The sequence below is a fragment of the Engystomops pustulosus genome, chromosome 1 (assembly GCF_040894005.1).
Source record: "Engystomops pustulosus chromosome 1, aEngPut4.maternal, whole genome shotgun sequence".
NCBI classification, from domain to species: domain Eukaryota; kingdom Metazoa; phylum Chordata; class Amphibia; order Anura; family Leptodactylidae; genus Engystomops; species Engystomops pustulosus.
The window spans coordinates 22,630,080-22,650,486 of NC_092411.1; the positions used below are offsets into that span (position 1 = coordinate 22,630,080).

The 20,407-nt window shown below is 45.0% G+C and overlaps 1 protein-coding gene across 4 annotated transcripts in view; it reads right to left on the bottom strand.

Annotated features, from left to right (window-relative positions):
- Positions 1 to 20,407, bottom strand: part of TTC33 (tetratricopeptide repeat domain 33) — a 186,459-nt gene that overhangs the window by 106,034 nt on the left and 60,018 nt on the right. For all 4 annotated transcript variants that reach the window (XR_011853131.1, XM_072135467.1, XM_072135478.1 and 1 more), the window contains exon 3: positions 4,005 to 4,086. Coding sequence is in view for 3 of the 4 variants with exons in the window: in XM_072135467.1 (XP_071991568.1) it covers positions 4,005 to 4,086 (82 nt within the window). In the remaining variant the exon portion in view is untranslated. The remainder of the gene's footprint in view (positions 1 to 4,004; positions 4,087 to 20,407) is intronic.

Below are 20,407 nucleotides of genomic sequence, written 5' to 3' on the forward strand. Positions count from 1 at the left end.
TGAGATGATATTATAGGGGGCACTGTGAGAGGATATTGTAGTGGGTGCTGTGAGAGGATACTACTATAGGGGGCACTATGAAATGATACTACTATAGGGGGCACTGTGAGATGATATTATAGGGGGCACTGTGAGAGGATATTGTAGTGGGTGCTGTGAGATGATACTACTATAGGGGGCACTGTAAGATGACACTATTATAGGGGGCACTATGAGATGATACTACTATAGGGGGCACTGTGAGAGGATATTGTAGTGGGTGCTGTGAGATGATACTACTATAGGGGGCACTGTGAGATAACACTATTATAGGGGGCACTGTGAGATGATACTACTATAGGGGGTGCTGTGAGATAATACTATTATAGGGGGCACTGTAAGATGACACTATTATAGGGGGCACTATGAGATGATACTACTATAGGGGGCACTGTGAGAGGATATTTTAGTGGGTGCTGTGAGATGATACTACTATAGGGGGCACTGTGAGATGATACTACTATAGGGGGTGCTGTGAGATAATACTATTATAGGGGGCACTATGAGATATTACTGGTATAGGGGGCACTGTGATTCACTACTATTATAGGGGGCACTGTGATTCATTACTACTATAGGGGCTACTGTGAGATAACACTATTATAGGGGGCACTGTGAGATGATACTACTATAGGGGGTGCTGTGAGATAATACTATTATAGGGGGCACTGTAAGGTGACACTATTATAGGGGGCACTATGAGATGATACTACTATAGGGGGCACTGTGAGAGGATATTGTAGTGGGTGCTGTGAGATGATACTACTATAGGGGGCACTGTGAGATGATACTACTATAGGGGGTGCTGTGAGATAATACTATTATAGGGGGCACTATGAGATGATACTACTATAGGGGGCACTGTGAGATGATATTATAGGGGGCATTGTGAGAGGATATTGTAGTGGGTGCTGTGAGATGATACTACTATAGGGGGCACTATGAAATGATACTACTATAGGGGGCACTGTGAGATGATATTATAGGGGGCACTGTGAGAGGATATTGTAGTGGGTGCTGTGAGATGATACTACTATAGGGGGCACTGTAAGGTGACACTATTATAGGGGGCACTATGAGATGATACTACTATAGGGGGCACTGTGAGAGGATATTGTAGTGGGTGCTGTGAGATGATACTACTATAGGGGCACTGTGAGATAACACTATTATAGGGGGCACTGTGAGATGATACTACTATAGGGGGTGCTGTGAGATAATACTATTATAGGGGGCACTGTAAGATGACACTATTATAGGGGGCACTATGAGATGATACTACTATAGGGGGCACTGTGAGAGGATATTTTAGTGGGTGCTGTGAGATGATACTACTATAGGGGGCACTGTGAGATGATACTACTATAGGGGGTGCTGTGAGATAATACTATTATAGGGGGCACTATGAGATGATACTACTATAGGGGGCACTGTGAGAGGATATTGTAGTGGGTGCTTTGAGATGATACTACTATAGGGGGCACTGTGAGATAACACTATTATAGGGGGCACTGTGAGATGATACTACTATAGGGGGTGCTGTGAGATAATACTATTATAGGGGGCACTGTAAGATGACACTATTATAGGGGGCACTATGAGATGATACTACTATAGGGGGCACTATGAGATATTACTGGTATAGGGGGCACTGTGATTCACTACTATTATAGGGGGCACTGTGATTCATTACTACTATAGGGGGCACTGTGAGATAACACTATTATAGGGGGCACTGTGAGATGATACTACTATAGGGGGTGCTGTGAGATAATACTATTATAGGGGGCACTGTAAGATGACACTATTATAGGGGGCACTATGAGATGATACTACTATAGGGGGCACTGTGAGAGGATATTTTAATGGGTGCTGTAAGATGATACTACTATAGGGGGCACTGTGAGATGATACTACTATAGGGGGTGCTGTGAGATAATACTATTATAGGGGGCACTATGAGATGATACTACTATAGGGGGCACTGTGAGATGATATTATAGGGGGCACTGTGAGAGGATATTGTAGTGGGTGCTGTGAGATGATACTACTATAGGGGGCTCTGTAAGATGACACTATTATAGGGGGCACTATGAGATGATACTACTATAGGGGGCACTGTGAGATGATATTATAGGGGGCACTGTGAGAGGATATTGTAGTGGGTGCTGTGAGATGATACTACTATAGGGGGGCACTGTAAGATGACACTATTATAGGGGGCACTATGAGATGATACTACTATAGGGGGCACTGTGAGATGATATTATAGGGGGCACTGTGAGAGGATATTGTAGTGGGTGCTGTGAGATGATACTACTATAGGGGGGCACTGTAAGATGACACTATTATAGGGGGCACTATGAGATGATACTACTATAGGGGGCACTGTGAGATGACACTATTATAGGGCGCACTGTGAGAAGATACTATTATAGGGGGCACTGTGAGAAGATACTGTTATAGGGGGCACTGTGAGATGACACTATTATAGGGGGCACTATGAGATGATACTACTATAGGGGGCACTGTGAGATGATACTACTATAGGGCGCACTGTGAGAGGATATTGTAGTGGGTGCTGTGAGATGATACTACTATAGGGGGCACCGTGAGATGATACTACTATAGGGGGTGCTGTGAGATAATACTAGAGGGGGTGCTGTGAGAGTATATTGTAGTGGGTGCTGTGAGATGATACTACTATAGGGGGGCACTGTGAGATGATATTATAGGGGCACTGTGAGATATTACTAGTCTAGGGGGCACTGTGAGATATTACTAGTCTAGGGGGCACTGTAAGATTGAGATATTACTATTATACTGTGAGATCGTACGGTTTGGGGGGCGCTGACTGTGTCCTCGCGTGGTATATAACAGGTCACTCTCACACATCCGTGGAGCAGATTACTTGTAGAATATGAAGCAGCGTGGAGGCTCTCGGAGGTGATAACTTCTTCTATTACGCTCCAGTCACTCTCTGCCGCACAATGAGGAGTAATCACGGGTGAAGCTTTCATGTAATTGCTGTTTGGAGAGAGCTCAGGCGCTGGCAGCCGACTGCTCCTTCCAGGAAGACTCTGGACTCACAGAAATGAAGGAATTAGTCTTAATGGGCCGACAATGAATCAGGGATTTGTCCTTGCAGCTCTAATATTACAGAAATGACCCCGGGGCTATAAATAAGAGCTGGAGCCGGGGCTGATGTATGGATATAGGATGAGATGAGAAGCCCACAATCAATAGGGGCCCCTCATGGGCGCTACTGGAGCTGCTTTTACTTGCAGATTTGCAGATATATAAGATGCTATTATAAGACCCTGCAACAAAATCCTGGATATACATCATTCAAAATTGTAAGGTAATGTATAGATACAGAGACAAATACATCCTGATTAACCCCTTGACAAACTCAGCGGCTGAAAAAATGCAATCATAATCTATAATGATGAGCAATGTCATTCCCATATATTTTCTGTATCAATTCTTCATGCAATATCATTGGAAATTTTAAAGGTTTTTTTAAATTTGAAAAACAAAGGGAACATTAAAAAAAAAAAAAATAAAAGTTAAATAAAAAAAATCTATTAAAAAGAAAAAGGTAAATATAGATATTCTTCCTATTCTTCAGGAGTTTCTGCAAATTCGGAGAAACCCCCAAGAGATTTTGATAAAACCTATGATCACTCCTCAGGGGCGGGATTTGGGCGTGGCAAGGCAACTTGACTGCAGCAGCTCCACCTCCTTGACAACTCATTTGCGATAGACACAAGAGGTAATCAAAGTTGATTGTTAACCAAATCTAGACATAAATCAACATGGGGTTCAGACAGACTGCGATACATTGGTTACTCCAGCGCTTTAGTGTCCCGCCCATGAGGAATCACCGGCTGACAAACAACAATAGCTCACGGCGCCTGATCCCACCCAGAGCCTCAGTACATGCTATAAGTCATCCACCATACCTGAGCCTTCATCTCATACAGAGCAGCGATTTCTGGTGTTAAATTGATCCCCTCGTCCCATTTCTTTATAGCCTCCCAGTGCCTGAAAAACACAAAAACAGCATTGACAAACAAGAAACACATGCAGGTATAGTACAAGTACAACTAGATGTATAGTAATAGTAACAATAAGAGAAGACGGGGAGGTGTGAACTCATCAACTGAGACACCCAGAGTAATGTACAGATAGACTAGATCCAAAAAGAGCCATATAAACATAATTAGCATACAATGTGTTATACCCATCTATACGCACACTAGCATATATATATTGTCACTACTCACTGTGCTGGAGTACCTACCTACCCTAGATTTCAGTGTCCTCCCTCCAGTCCCCTCTGTTCTCCCTTCAAGACTGATCTGGGTTTCTTCTACACCGATCTGTCCCCATTCTAGTCCATTCTGTCCTTCTCCAGACACCATAGTCCTGTGTTTCTTATAGACCCTTCTGTCCTCCTTTAGACTCCTAAGTCCTACCTCATGACCCGTCTGCACCCATCAAGGCTCCTTTGTCCTCCCTCCATACTCCTATAACCTTCCTATCTGACTCCAGGCCCCACTGCAATCTCTGAATCCTCCTATATCCCTCCAGGAACCACTGTCTTCTCCGGACCCCCTATCCCGTTCCAGACCCCTCAGACCCCAGGCTGATCAGCACATGAGGAGAATTAACATTTCTTCTGGGCACAAAACTTTTTGATAATCCAACATCTGCAAAGAGTTTGTATGTTCTCTCCCTGTTTGCATGGGTTTCCTCCAGGTCCTCCGGTTTCCTCCCACACTCAAAAACATACTGGTAGGTTAGATTAGATTGTGAGCTCCATTGGGGAGAGGGACTGATGTGGCAAACTCTGTGCAGCGCTGTGTAATCTGTGTGCGCTATATAAATAAAGAATTATTATTACTAGTACTTGAGGCTCAGGAGGTCTGTGCTGCCGCAGGCTGCCTCCCCCTCTGAGCTTTATAGGAAGCAGACAAGTTACAACTTCAGCCACTTCCAACCTGTAAATGGAAGTGACCAGGGTATAAATGGGTCATTTGCAGGATCATTTGTGTGTTGTGTATGTGAAGTTGTATTACTCGCAATCTGATGGACAGTGCAGGAAGACAGACTGAGCTCTGCTGCATCTCTACATGATAAGAATCCTAACCATGGAATCACTGGTCCACCCAATTCAGAAAGATTACCCAAGAAGATCCTGGATGTGTCAGTCTCCATCCTGTTCCCTTCAGTTTTACAAGAGTATAATGTTTCGTGTTCCGGGCGCCCTGAACGCTGCATATTCCCTGGTGAGAGGAGCGCACATTCCTCATCCATGTTATAATATGGTTCCCAAGTCATCCATTATCAGAACGGACATTGTCACATCTACAGAACCCCGGAGCCACAGTAACGCCACTTCCATGCAAGATGTATGCCTAATGTAGCAGAGAGGAATTTGTCTAGACAATGCTCTGTGAGCTAAACAGAGTGGGATGATACATTGTAACAAACCCGCAGAGAGATCTGTGCAGCTGCTGCTAAAATGTTTAGCTCACAGAGAATTGTCTCCACTTCTCAGCGGAGAGCAGGACTAGCTGTGTACAGGGTCACTGCCTGTGTATGGACATGATTGTATCCAGTCTAGACAATGCTCTGTGAGCTGCTACTGCTGCACTTCAGCAGATAGATCTGTGCAGCTGCTGCAGATGTGTTTAGCTCACAGAGCATTGTCTAAACTGGATACAATTGTCTCCATTCAGAGGTAGTGACCCTGTTCATAGCTAGTTCTGCTCTCAGCTGAGACAATTTGATCCAGTCTAGACAATGCTCTGTGAGCTAAAAACATCAGCTGCAGCTGCACAGATTTCTCTGCTGGTTTGTTACAATGTATTACTCTGGTGTCCAGCTCACAGAGTATTGTATAGACTGGATACAATTGTCTCTACTTCTTAGCTGAGAGCAGGACTTGGCTCTGTACAGGGGTATCTCATACTATAGTGAAGGTTCATTTGCCCCCAATTCAAGAAAGTGTAACACGTGACCCCCCACTATGAGTAGCGCCCATGCTATGTCAATCACTGCCAAAGTCAACACGCAATCACCAACCTCTGCTCACACACAACACAGAAACCAAAATTGACCTTAATTTCTGAACATGTTAAGAATTTCCCTGAGGCCATTATTCCCGCTCTTGTTTTGACTTGTAAATGATATCCTGACGTCCAAATGTTACCAAAAATTCAGGAAAATATCAATATTTATACAAACTATAAAAATACAACATCTGGGGTTATATGGATTTGGGCACAGGGGGCCTAAAAAGAGGGTCTCTCCCCCCCCTGGAGGATCGGGGCACGGCTGTATATTACAAGGACTGCTCAGTGATTTCAATGGACACTGTGTAATACTACCTGTCTCCACTGGTGGCACTGCAGGGAAATTAAACACTTTACAAAACGATTAATCAGGCGATCACTAGAGATTACAACTTCAGGGCATAATAGTAATTTATCAGGATCTTCTCCTGATGAAGAAGAAAAAGTGACCCCCCTCCCCCTCCTTCACCAGCTCATCAGTTTCAGCTTCTTTTGGGATAAGACAAAAGTTTTGATACATTTTCCCAAACTCCTCATAGGAAATCTGGGTGGCAGTAATGTGATGTGCACTATGGGTCCATATATTACAGTAAAGAGCGGAGGGAAAGCTGGGTACTGCGCCATCAGGGTTGTAATTTAAACATTGGGGCTCATTTACTAAGGGTCCGAATGCCGCACTTTCGACTGGTTTCCCGAATATTTCTCTTTTTCCGTGAATTGCCCCGGGTTTTTGGAGCACGTGATCGGATTGTGGCGCATCGGATTCAGACAAACCGCAGAATTTAAAAAAGGAAATGTGTCGCAAGATCAGCACTCACATGCACCGGGAAGAAGAAGGTGAACTCCGGCGGACCTCGGGGCAGAAACGACACCTGCAGGAACTCGGGCGCACAACCTTAGCGAATCGCAGCAGACCCGAACCCTTGTCGGACAACGTACGGCAGGATCACGACTGGACCGGGTAAGTAAATCTGCCCCACTGCGTCCAAAGTTTTAATGGGGCCCCTTCTGTTCCTGCCAGTGATGCCGAGAGATGATGAGAGGGGGAGAGGTGCACAATGAGAGGGTCCACGGGTTACGTGACGTTTCCCGGATGCGTTTCTGGCACATACCTTCATCATCTTCATAAATCTGGGTAGTAAAGAGCAGATCACATGACGTCTCGCCATACAGCGGCCCGGGCTCCGGTATCCTATGTCTAGGATTTTGGATATAGGATTGAGGTTTGGTGTATATTCAGGGTCAGGCTTGACGCAAGTTGGAGGGGGCTCCGAGACCCTCTGTCTGCATCATTAATCAGGCGCTGAGCCCCCGGCCGTCTGCACAGATATAAGTCTGTCTAATGTACGTTTCTTTCTTCTTATCATTCTGCGAACAACTTACATGTGTATCCGTCACAGAGGAGAAGGTCTGGGTAATGTAAGAAACCAACTGGGGCGCTGCCAGGCGTGTGCCGTGCCCAGCAACAAAATATACACTGTACAGACTAAGACCAGCAGTGTATAATGTACTGGGCTCTACATTAATGACTTTATACACACAGTGATGTCACAGTACAGGGATAATACACACAGTGATGTCACAGTACAGAGATAATACACACAGTGATGTCACAGTACAGAGATAATACACACAGTGATGTCACAGTACAGGGATAATGCATACAGTGATGTCACAGTACAGGGATAATACACACAGTGATGTCACAGTACAGGGATAATACACACAGCGATGTCACAGAACAAGGATAATACACACAGTGATGTCACAGTACAGGCATAATACACACAGTGATGTCACTGTACAGGGATAATACACACAGTGATGTCACAGTACAGGGATAATACACACAGCGATGTCACAGAACAAGGATAACACACACAGTGATGTCACAGCCCAGGGATAATACACACAGTGATGTCACAGTACAGGGATAATACACACAGTGATGTCACAGTACAGGGATAATACACACAGTGATGTCACAGTACAGGGATAATACACACAGTGATGTCACAGTACAGGGATAATACACACAGTGATGTCACAGTACAGGGATAATACACACAGTGATGTCACAGTACAGGGATAATACACACAGTGATGTCACAGTACAGGGATAATACACACAGTGATGTCACAGTACAGGGATAATACACACAGTGATGTCACAGTACAGGGATAATACACACAGTGATGTCACAGTACAGGGATAATACACACAGTGATGTCACAGTACAGAGATAATACACACAGTGATGTCACAGTACAGGGATAATACACACAGTGATGTCACAGTACAGGGATAATACACACAGTGATGTCACAGTACAGGATAATACACACAGTAATGTCATAGTACAGGGATAATACACACAGTGACGTCACAGTACAGGGATAATACACACAGTGATGTCACAGTACAGGGATAACACACACAGTGATGTCACAGTACAGGGGATAATACACACAGTGATGTCACAGTCCAGGGATAATACACACAGTGATGTCACAGTACAGAGATAATACACACAGTGATGTCACAGTCCAGGGATAATACACACAGTGATGTCACAGTACAGGGATAATACACACAGTGATGTCACAGTACAGAGATAATATACACAGTGATGTCACAGTACAGGGACAATACACACAGTGATATCACAGTAAAGAGATAATATACACAGCGATGTCACAGTACAGGGATAATACACACAGGGTGATGTCACAGTACAGGGATAATACACACAGTGATGTCACAGTACAGGGATACTACACACAGTGATGTCACAGTACAGGGATAATACACAGTGATAGCAGTATGATATGCAGGGAGTACTCAGTGTCACACCTCCCTCCCTCCGGTCATCAATCACAGACACTCCTGGAGATGTGGTGATAATGGGCAGGATTTCCCATGAGATGATCCCGTGCCCGGGGCTCGCACAGTAAACACCAGCAGACGTAATGATAGTGTAAGGTGCGCAGCGTCATTTTCCTACATTAGAGGTCCGGATGAGGCGCTGTATGGAAGGATAAATAGAAGATGTGCGGTTCTGTCAGTGACAAGTACCGGGCGATGGCCGCTCTGTAACCAGACATTAGAGCGTCAGCTTCCTGTCCTAAATGGAATGTTCTCATACAACGTGTGGCTTTTCCAGTGTGGGATGTACATTAGATGGAAGCGGCTGATAAGACACCGCACATAACACGTAGTGTGCACCTAATGGCACCGCTATATATATATATACTACCGCACATTAGTGCTCGCACTGACATCAAAACACTCTGTTCACATTCACACTCTAAAAAGGCTCTTCCAGGCGTAAAATATTCATGGCTTAGATTCAGGACAGGTGAGCAATAGCAGGGCCTGATCCCTGGCATCCCCTAAGATCAGGATATTGGGGCTTATTTACTAAGGTTCCTGCGGATCGCACTTTCATCAGCTTTTAGAAATTTTCGGGATTTGCTCCACTGTAGGGGACTGTGTCCCGGGCCGTCGGATTTGGACTGAGCGCGGGATTTAACTGCGGGGGAGCGACACATGCAGGATATCAGGCGCACAATCTTTGTGAATCGCGCCGGAGTGCATGATCCTCGGACAACGCACAACGGGGATCGCGACAGGACCGGGTAAGTAATTGTCCCCAATTCTCTCCATTCAGGGGCAGTGACCCTGTACACAGCTAGTCCTGGTCACAGCTGAGAAGTGGAGACCACTGTATCCAGTCTAGACAATGCTCTGTGAGCTAAACAGCCTGGAATCGAGGCTGATACATTGCACCAAATCAAAATAAAGATTAGTGATGTCCCTTGATGAGACACCCACAGATCACGAGAATGGAAGGTCCAATGGGTCTGGGGATCCTCGCCAGTCCCCGAGATGAGCAGAGCAGACGGCTGCTCATGTCTGTTCTGCTCCGTACATCTTTATGGAGCCGATGGAGCTCGGCAATTTATCAACTCCGTAGAGAGGAATGGAGCAGAACAGTCACAGCCGTCTGCTCCGCTCATTTCTGGGAGCAACAAGGGGTCCGACGGAGGTACCTCGGAACTAATGGGACACCACATTCTCGTGATCTGTGGGGGTCTTATCTTTGAGACCCCCACCGGTCAGTAAATCAGGCCTTATCCTGTGGATTGGGCTTAACTTGTTTCCTGAGAAAACCCTTTAATGACAACAATGAGCAGTGAAGAGGTTGTCTCATGTGGGAATATCTCTTGGGTAGGTGGGGAATGGTCCTCCTATTATAAGAGCCCGAGCAGTGAGTAGCTCCTGTACTAGTGAACATAGATGACCACCTATGACCTGGGCGGCCACACACATCCCATGGTGGTAGCAGCAGATGCCCTCATTTAGAGATGTGGGGGTCCTATGAGTTTGAGGGCTTGCACAGCTTGTGGTTGCCTTCCATGGTGGGGGTGTAGCGCCTCTTCGCCTGATTGCTGTATTTCGGGTGTAAGTTGATGGCCTGTTACAGATCCGGTCCTATCACCATGAATCCGGGCCAGTAACCTACAAGTCTGTGCAGAGGAAGCAGCTGCATCTATGGGCGAGAGCCAGGGAGTCCGACTCTTCCAAAGTTCTCCGAGGAGCAGATTATCAAACCCCATGGCTTCCAATAAAGATGAGACATCTTGAGGGACGTCACTAGGACTTTGTTACTAATACGAGAGAAGTGGTGTCTGGGGAAGGAGTCGGCTGAACTTATTACAGGATGACATCAGTAGGAGGAATATCTGTAGTCGTGCGCAGTAGTTATCGTGTGTCTCGGAGGACATCAGGCGGGTCGCAGCGACGCGTCCAAGAAGTGCCCAGAATAGACGGCATCACATGGAGGATGATGGAGCGCCGCGCTGAATCACCAGGAGAACAAGATTACTCTGCTATTACTGGCCACGCCGAGGTGCGACTAACCACCATAACTATACAGTAGTAGTAGGAGAAGTTGTCCTCTTCTATCCCCCAAGGCAGTATAGAGGAGCATAGATCGTGGAAAGAGGGCCCGATTCGCGGTTTTCTGTCGTATTACCCGAATATTTCCGATTTACGCCGATTTTCCCTGAATTACCCTGGGATTTTGGCGCACGCGATTGGATTGTAGCGCATCGGCGCCGCCATGAACGCGACGGAAATCGGGGACGTGGCCGCAAGAAAACCCGACGGATTCGGAAAAACCGTCATATGGCCTCCTCTCTTCTATAATCAAATATTAAAGTTATGGGGGAGATACCAGAACCCCTCTGTGCAGTGCCTGTCACACTGTCTCCCCCTCCCCCCTGCTCCCTCAGCACTTCCCCCATCTGATGTAATCTCATTGTAGCAAAGGAAGTTTCATCACAAAGTGGGAGGTGGGAAGGGCTCCTCAGAGTGCCACCCAATATGCTAATTAAACTATCTTCTGTCAGGTGGGTAGTGCCATTTACAAACCACCCACCTGACAGAAGAGGGATTAATAAGCATATTGGGTGCTGAAACTAAGTGTAATGATTGCACAGGAATAGTAGGAACTAGAGAAAAAATTCCAACTACAGGATGGAGATCATGAATGAATCCAAGGAGATAAATACAAATACTGGGACGATTTATCACATACATATATCATATTATCATCTTCTTATCATATACAAATGGAGCAGCTGCTTGGATAAGAGCCAGAATGAATTATAGTCCGATGCTACGATACTATGGAGCGTTATAACTGTGCCTCCATATACCGGATGCCTCCATATACCGGATACTTCCATATACCGGATACTTCCATATACTGGATACTTCCATATACTGGATACTTCCATATACCGGATACTTCCATATCATCATAGTATAGTATATAAGGCTGGAAGGAGACGCAAGTCCATCAAGTCCAAACTTCAAGAATTAAATAAATGTTTTATCCCCATAACCCGTGATATTTTTTCTCTCCAGAAAGTCATCCAGACCTCTCTTGAACATGTACATAGAGTCGGCCATAACAACCTCCTGCGGCAGAGAGTTCCACAGTCTCACTGCTCTTACAGTAAAGAACCTTTGTCTATGGTGATGGTAAAATCGCCTCTCCTCTAGGCGTAGAGGATGTCCCCTTGTCCTGGTCACAGGCCTAGGTATAAAAAGATCTTTGGAGAGATCCTTGTACTGTCCGTTCAGGTATTTGTACATTGTAATGAGGTCTCCCCTCAGTCGTCTTTTTTCTAAACTGAATAATCCCAAATTTTGTAATCTGTCATTGTATTCTAATCCCCCCATTCCACTAATAATCCTGGTTGCTCTCCTCTGCACCCGTTCCAGCTCTACTATATCCTTTTTATACACTGGTGCCCAAAACTGTACACAATATTCCATGTGTGGTCTGACCAGGGATTTGTATAAGGGCAAAACTATGTCTTTATCATGAGAATCTATTCCTCTCTTGATACATCCCATTATTTTATTTGCTTTAGCAGCAGCCGCCTGGCTCTGGTCACTAAAATTAAGTTTACCATCCACCAATACGCCCAAGTCCTTTTCAGCTTCAGTTTTACTAAGTAATTGACCGTTTAGAACATAATTATACTTTTTGTTTCCATGGCCCAAGTGCATAACTTTACATTTATCTACATTAAACCTCATCAACCATTTCTCTGCCCATCCCTCAAGCTTCCACAAATCCCTCTGTAATGCTAAACTATCGACCTCAGTATTTATTACTTTACACAGCTTAGTATCATCTGCAAATATTGAAACTTGACTGTGTAAACCCACTACAAGGTCATTAATAAAAATATTAAAAAGAAGTGGCCCCAATACTGACCCCTGTGGCACTCCACTGGTAACATCAACCCAATCTGAGAATGTGCCATTAATGACCACCCTCTGTTTTCTATCACTAAGCCAATTACTTACCCAGATACACAGATTTTCTCCTATTCCCAGCAGTCTCATTTTATATACCAACCTTTTATGTGGCACGGTGTCAAATGCCTTTGAGAAGTCCAGATATACAACATCCACAGCGTCCCCCAGATCCAGTCTTGAACTTACCTCCTCGTAGAAACCAATCAGATTAGTCTGACAGGACCGATCTCTCATAAACCCATGCTGACGCTGGGTTATAAGGTTGTGCACAGTGAGATACTCCAGGATAGCATCTCTAATAAACCCCTCAAATATTTTCCCCACCACAGCAGTTAGACTTACGGGTCTGTAGTTTCCAGGATCGCTATTTGATCCTTTTTTGTATATTGGTACCACATTTGCTATGCGCCAGTCCTGTGGAACATAACCAGTCCTCAGTGAATCTTCAAATATTAAAAATAACGGTCTGTCTATCACCGTACATAATTCATGCAGAACCCGGGGGTGTATGCCATCTGGCCCCGGTGATTTATCTATCTTAGTGGTTGCGAGGCGGCGCCGTACCTCTTCCTGGGTTAAACTGTTGACATTATAAAAAGAATTAACATTATTCCTCATTGTGTCTTCCACCAGGGGATTTTCCTGGGTAAAGACAGTTGAGAAGGCGACATTCAGTAGATTGGCCCTTTCCTCGTCTCCTTCCACCATGACCCCCATGTTATTTCTAAGGGGACCCACACTCTCTGTTTTTAGTTTCTTATCATTTATATACTTGAAAAATAATTTGGGATTATTTTTGCTCTCCCTGGCAATATTTCTCTCAGTCTCTATTTTTGCGGCCTTTATCTGCTTTTTACAGGATTTATTTTTCTCTCTATAATCCTGTAATGCCTCATCGCTACCTTCACGTTTTAGCACCTTAAACGCTTTATCTTTCTCGCTTATTGCTTTCCTTACAAGACTAGTTAGCCACATAGGGTTTTTCTTGTTCCTTTTATGCTTTTTCCCATAAGGTATGTGTTTCTCACAGGACTTTTTCAGAATATATGAGAAAAAGTCCCATTTTTGGGGGGGGCTTTTGTCCTTGAGAGCATTATCCCAGTCTATGCCTTTAAGGTCTTCCCTTAGTTGCTGAAAATTTGCCCTCCTGAAGTTTAGAGTGTTGGTTGCCCCTTCACTAACGCTCTTAGTAAAGCGTAATACAAAATCAATGATATTATGATCACTATTCCCCAGGTTCCCCCCAACCTGTAGTTTTGATATCCTATCAGGTCTGTTGGTTAGGATAAGGTCCAGCAGTGCCCCCCCTCTTGTTGGCTCCAGGACTAGTTGCGACAGGTAATTGTCTTTTGTTGTTGACAAGAACCTGCTACCTTTGAAGGACCTGCATGTTTCTGCCCCCCAGTCAATATCTGGGTAATTGAAGTCCCCCATGATAAGTACTTCACCATGCTTTGAAGCCGCATCCATTTCACTTATCAGCATTTCCTCTGCTGCCTCCATTATATTTGGAGCCTTATAACAAACCCCTAGTAATATTTTATTTTTATTTTATATACCGGATACTTCCATATACTGGATACTTCCATATACCGGATACTTCCATATACCGGATACTCCCATATACCGGATACCTCCATATACTGGATACTTCCATATACCGGATACTTCCATATACCGGATACCTCCATATACCGGATACTTCCATATACTGGATACCTCCATATACTGGATACTTCCATATACTGGATACTTCCATATACTGGATACCTCCATATACCGGATACTTCCATATACCGGATACTTCCATATACCGGATACTTCCATATACTGGATACTTCCATATACCGGATACTTCCATATACCGGATACTTCCATATACCGGATACTCCCATATACCGGATACCTCCATATACCGGATACTTCCATATACCGGATACCTCCATATACTGGATACTTCCATATACTGGATACTTCCATATACTGGATACCTCCATATACTGGATACTTCCATATACTGGATACTCCCATATACTGGATACCTCCATATACTGGATACCTCCATATACTGGATACTTCCATATACTGGATACCTCCATATACCGGATACCTCCATATACTGGATACTTCCATATACTGGATACCTCCATATACTGGATACTTCCATATACTGGATATTTCCATATACCGGATACCTCCATATACCGGATACTTCCATATACCGGATACCTCCATATACCGGATACTTCCATATACCGGATACTTCCATATACTGGATACCTCCATATACTGGATACTTCCATATACCGGATACCTCCATATACTGGATACCTCCATATACTGGATACTTCCATATACTGGATACTTCCATATACTGGATACTTCCATATACTGGATATTTCCATATACTGGATACTTCCATATACTGGATACTTCCATATACCGGATACTTCCATATACTGGATACTTCCATATACTGGATACCTCCATATACTGGATACTTCCATATACTGGATACTTCCATATACTGGATACTTCCATATACTGGATACTTCCATAAACTGGATACCTCCATATACTGGATACTTCCATATACTGGATACCTCCATATACTGGATACTTCCATATACTGGATACTTCCATATACTGGATACTCCCATATACTGGATACCTCCATATACTGGATATTTCCATATACTGGATACCTCCATATACTGGATACTTCCATATACTGGATACTTCCATATACTGGATACTTCCATATACTGGATACTCCCATATACTGGATACTTCCATATACCGGATACTTCCATATACTGGATACTTCCATATACCGGATACTTCCATATACTGGATACTTCCATATACCGGATACTTCCATATACTGGATACTTCCATATGCCGGATACTTCCATATACTGGATACCTCCTTAGGCCGGATACTTCCATATACTGGATACTTCCATATGCTGGATACTTCCATATACTGGATATTTCCATATACTGGATACTTCCATATACTGGATACTTCCATATACTGGATACTTCCATATGCTGGATACTTCCATATACTGGATACTTCCATATACTGTATCCTTGGTAAGTGGATACTCAGTGTAATATATCTATATATAAATACTTCTACATAGGTCTGAGATTGTGGTAACCGCAGCCACACAATGTATTGATCGAGGCTAAATCTTATTATATGACATTGATCCCTTTAATCACATTACAAGGGTTAATAAGCGTAATACTACACGGATGACGTATGGAGATGACATACCGGGAGGACTGGGGGAATCTCCCTCCCTCACGCTATAGTTTAGGACCCCAGTGATGGAATATAAATGTATCATTTCCTTCTATGGGAGGAGCTTAGTTGTCACATGACAAACATTTGCATTCCAAATCATTGGACATTTAAAATCTCGCCTCGATTCTTACTATAAACAGCCCCAAACCGCACAATCTGCTCCATATGTCTGAACATATTCTTATATTATTAGCACAATACAATTTATCATACAGGTACCACTGACCATGAAGTATAAGTTCAGGAATCAAGAGAGAATCCTATAGCGATATTTCCTGGTCTTCATCATTAAAGTGACTGTTCCTGCCACTTCCATCCTGTTTCCCACTACAGCAAGCAACAAGCAAGGATGGAGGAGGCACGATCACCAGCCGAGGTTATGTTTAATAACTGCAGTTTAGAAGCAGAAAATTTAGGTTTAAATTATTTAATAGGGGTTAAAAGGGGGCTAAAGAGGAGCCCTGTGATTTGGTTACAGTTAGGGCCCTGTGAATATTGGCTGCTGTGAGGGTTCTGTGACTATAGGCTACAGTGGGGGCCCTGTGACTATTGGCTGCTGTGAGGGTTCTGTGACTATTGGCTACAGTGAGGGCCCTGTGACTATTGGCTACAGTGAGGGCCCAGTGACTATTCGTTGCAGTGGGGCCCCTGTGACTATTGGCTACAGTGAGGGCCCTGTGACTATTGGCTACAGTGAGGGCCCTGTGACTATTGGCTACAGTGAGGGCCCTGTGACTATTGGCTACAGTGAGGGCCCTGTGACTATTGGCTGCTGTGAGGGTTCTGTGACTACAGGCTATAGTGAGGGCCCTGTGACTATTGGCTACAGTGAGGGCCCTGTGACTATTGGCTACAGTGAGGGCCCTGTGACTATTGGCTAAAGTGAGGGCCCTGTGACTATTGGCTACAGTGAGGGCCCTGTGACTATTGGCTACAGTGAGGGCCCTGTGACTATTGGCTACAGTGAGGGCCCTGTGACTATTGGCTACAGTGAGGGCCCTGTGACTATTGGCTACAGTGAGGGCCCTGTGACTATTGGCTACAGTGAGGGCCCTGTGACTATTGGCTACAGTGAGGGCCCTGTGACTATTGGCTACAGTGAGGGCCCTGTGACTATTGGCTACAGTGAGGGCCCTGTGACTATTGGCTACAGTGAGGGCCCTGTGACTATTGGCTACAGTGAGGGCCCTGTGACTATTGGCTACAGTGAGGGCCCTGTGACTATTGGCTACAGTGAGGGCCCTGTGACTATTGGCTACAGTGAGGGCCCTGTGACTATTGGCTACAGTGAGGGCCCTGTGACTATTGGCTACAGTGAGGGCCCTGTGACTATTGGCTACAGTGAGGGCCCTGTGACTATTGGCTACAGTGAGGGCCCTGTGACTATTGGCTACAGTGAGGGCCCTGTGACTATTGGCTACAGTGAGGGCCCTGTGACTATTGGCTACAGTGAGGGCCCTGTGACTATTGGCTACAGTGAGGGCCCTGTGACTATTGGCTACAGTGAGGGCCCTGTGACTATTGGCTACAGTGAGGGCCCTGTGACTATTGGCTACAGTGAGGGCCCTGTGACTATTGGCTTCAGTGAGGGCCCTTTGACTATTGGCTTCAGTGAGGGCCCTGTGACTATTGGCTACAGTGAGGGCCCTGTGACTATTGGCTACAGTGAGGGCCCTGTGACTATTGGCTACAGTGAGGGCCCTGTGACTATTGGCTACAGTGAGGGCCCTGTGACTATTGGCTACAGTGAGGGCCCTGTGACTATTGGCTACAGTGAGGGCCCTGTGACTATTGGCTACTGTGAGGGCCCTGTGACTATTGGCTACAGTGAGGGCCCTGTGACTATTGGCTACAGTGAGGGCCCTGTGACTATTGGCTACAGTGAGGGCCCCATAATTACTGGCTACAGTGAGGGCCCTGTGACTATTGGCTACAGTGAGGGCCCTGTGACTATTGGCTACAGTGAGGGCCCTGTGACTATTGGCTACAGTGTGGGCCACTGTGATTATTGGCTACAGTGAGGGCCCTGTGACTATTGGCTACAGTGTGGGCCACTGTGATTATTGGCTACAGTGAGGGCCCTGTGATTATTGTCTACAGTGAGGGCCCTGTGATTCTTGGCTACAGTGAGGGCCCTGTGACTATTGGCTACAGTGAGGGCCCTGTGATTATTGGCTACAGTGAGGGCCCTGTGACTATTGGCTTCAGTGAGGGCCCTGTGACTATTGGCTTCAGTGAGGGTCCTTTGACTATTGGCTACAGTGAGGGCCCTGTGACTATTGGCTACAGTGAGGGCCCTGTGACTATTGGCTACAGTGTGGGCCACTGTGATTATTGGCTATGGTGAGGGCCCTGTGACTAATGGCAACAGGGAGGGACCTGTACATATTGGCTACAGTGAGGGCCATGTACATATTGGGTACTGTGGGGGCCCTGTGACTGTATTGGCTGCTGTGGCTACACATGAGCTCACTATTCTGCAGCATCTCTCCTGTGCTGTGAATCTAGGTGGGGTCCTTACATCAATTCCGACACTAGTGACAGGTCACATTTGCAGAGTAGATCTATAAAACAGATAGTCTAAGAGGAGTGATGGGTCTGCTCTGGACTGATATCCATCAATAGGAGTTACAGGAAGACTTTAGGCTTTATATAAAAAAAAAAAACCTTGCAAAATTTGGAAAAAATGATGATGGATATTTAAATAAATTCCTTGTAAAAATAAATAGATAAATAAGACATGAACTTGCAGTCTAGAACATAAGTCTCCATGTATGAAACATTAACTACGGAAGAATGAGACGGAAGAAGGCGCCGTGCACATGGGATGAGAAAGTAGTGAGAGCGACCTCCGGGGTCAGGGGTCGGATACATGAAGAGACATAGGACACAGGAAGGGATATTTATCGCAGTTTTATGTCTGGGACGTGCAGAGGAATCAGACGGAGAATATGGAAATGTAACTTATAAGTCACTGGACTTTTCTCCCATAAGCGCTGACACTCACTGCCATCTATATTATGAGCGACAAATCTTCTACCGTTTTGTGTTCACAGCTCTAATACAGAGCCATGTGTCCTATTGGATGCAGACTCTTATGTTTGATTCCTGAGGATTGCAACAAGAAGTGTAACATTCCCTGCAGTCAGGATTGGAGAGAACTGAGAGCTATAAACCTCACTGATGCTGTGGGCAGTGTAGACGGTGGCATCTAAGGGGGTGAGTGAAGAGGCGGAGCCTCCCACACTCTGCTCTCTTACCTTGTGACCCAGCTTCCTATACATTTACCCTATGTGTGTCTATTAGTCTCTGCTAACCGAAACTGCAATTAAAAAAAAAAAGAGATCAAAATGTTCCAAAATGTTCCAAAATGGAACCAAAATAAAAAAAAAGAATCCTGCAGAAAAACAAGCCCCAATCTATAAAGCAATCCCTTCTACAATGACAAGCTAACGAGCGAAGTTACAGTTTTATTAGTAATTAAAAAAAGATCTTTTATTATCTACACGGTGGCTAGCTGAAAGGATAAAGGGTTAAAGAGGTGGAGAATCCCTTAAAGCAAAAGAAAAGTAAATTAAGAAACATTCATCTATTACCCGGAGGTCTAATGGCTCCAGATGACCCTATATATTCCCAGCTATCAATAGGATGGGAGCCATTATAAATCATTGTGTTATCAGCACAGAGATTATGACGGCAAAGTGCAGATGGTCAGCAAACACCCCCCACCCTTTCCCATCATGACGCAGCCTCCCGGCCAATGTCCCAGGGGGAATGGGAGTAGGAGGTGGGATCATTCCAAAGTCCATGGCAGCTTATAGCGGTGATGGCGAACCTTGTAGCGGCCGAGTGCCCAAATAGCATCCCAAAACTCCAAAATTAAAACAGGAACTTATTGCTCCCTGATCTTCAACAACTTTCAATCATATTGGCCTCCTGAGGACAGCAACATAGTAGAAAGATGGAAAATTTGCATCATTTTAGCTTCTTTCCAGTGTCCCTCTGTACACAGAGAATCGTGGGGCCAGCAGGAGGTCCTCCAAAGATAATTCAGCCCTGTCTATTCATTCTCCCTCTTCCTACAGTCCCAAGTAGCGAAGGAAGTATCAAAGTATAACTGAAAGCAGC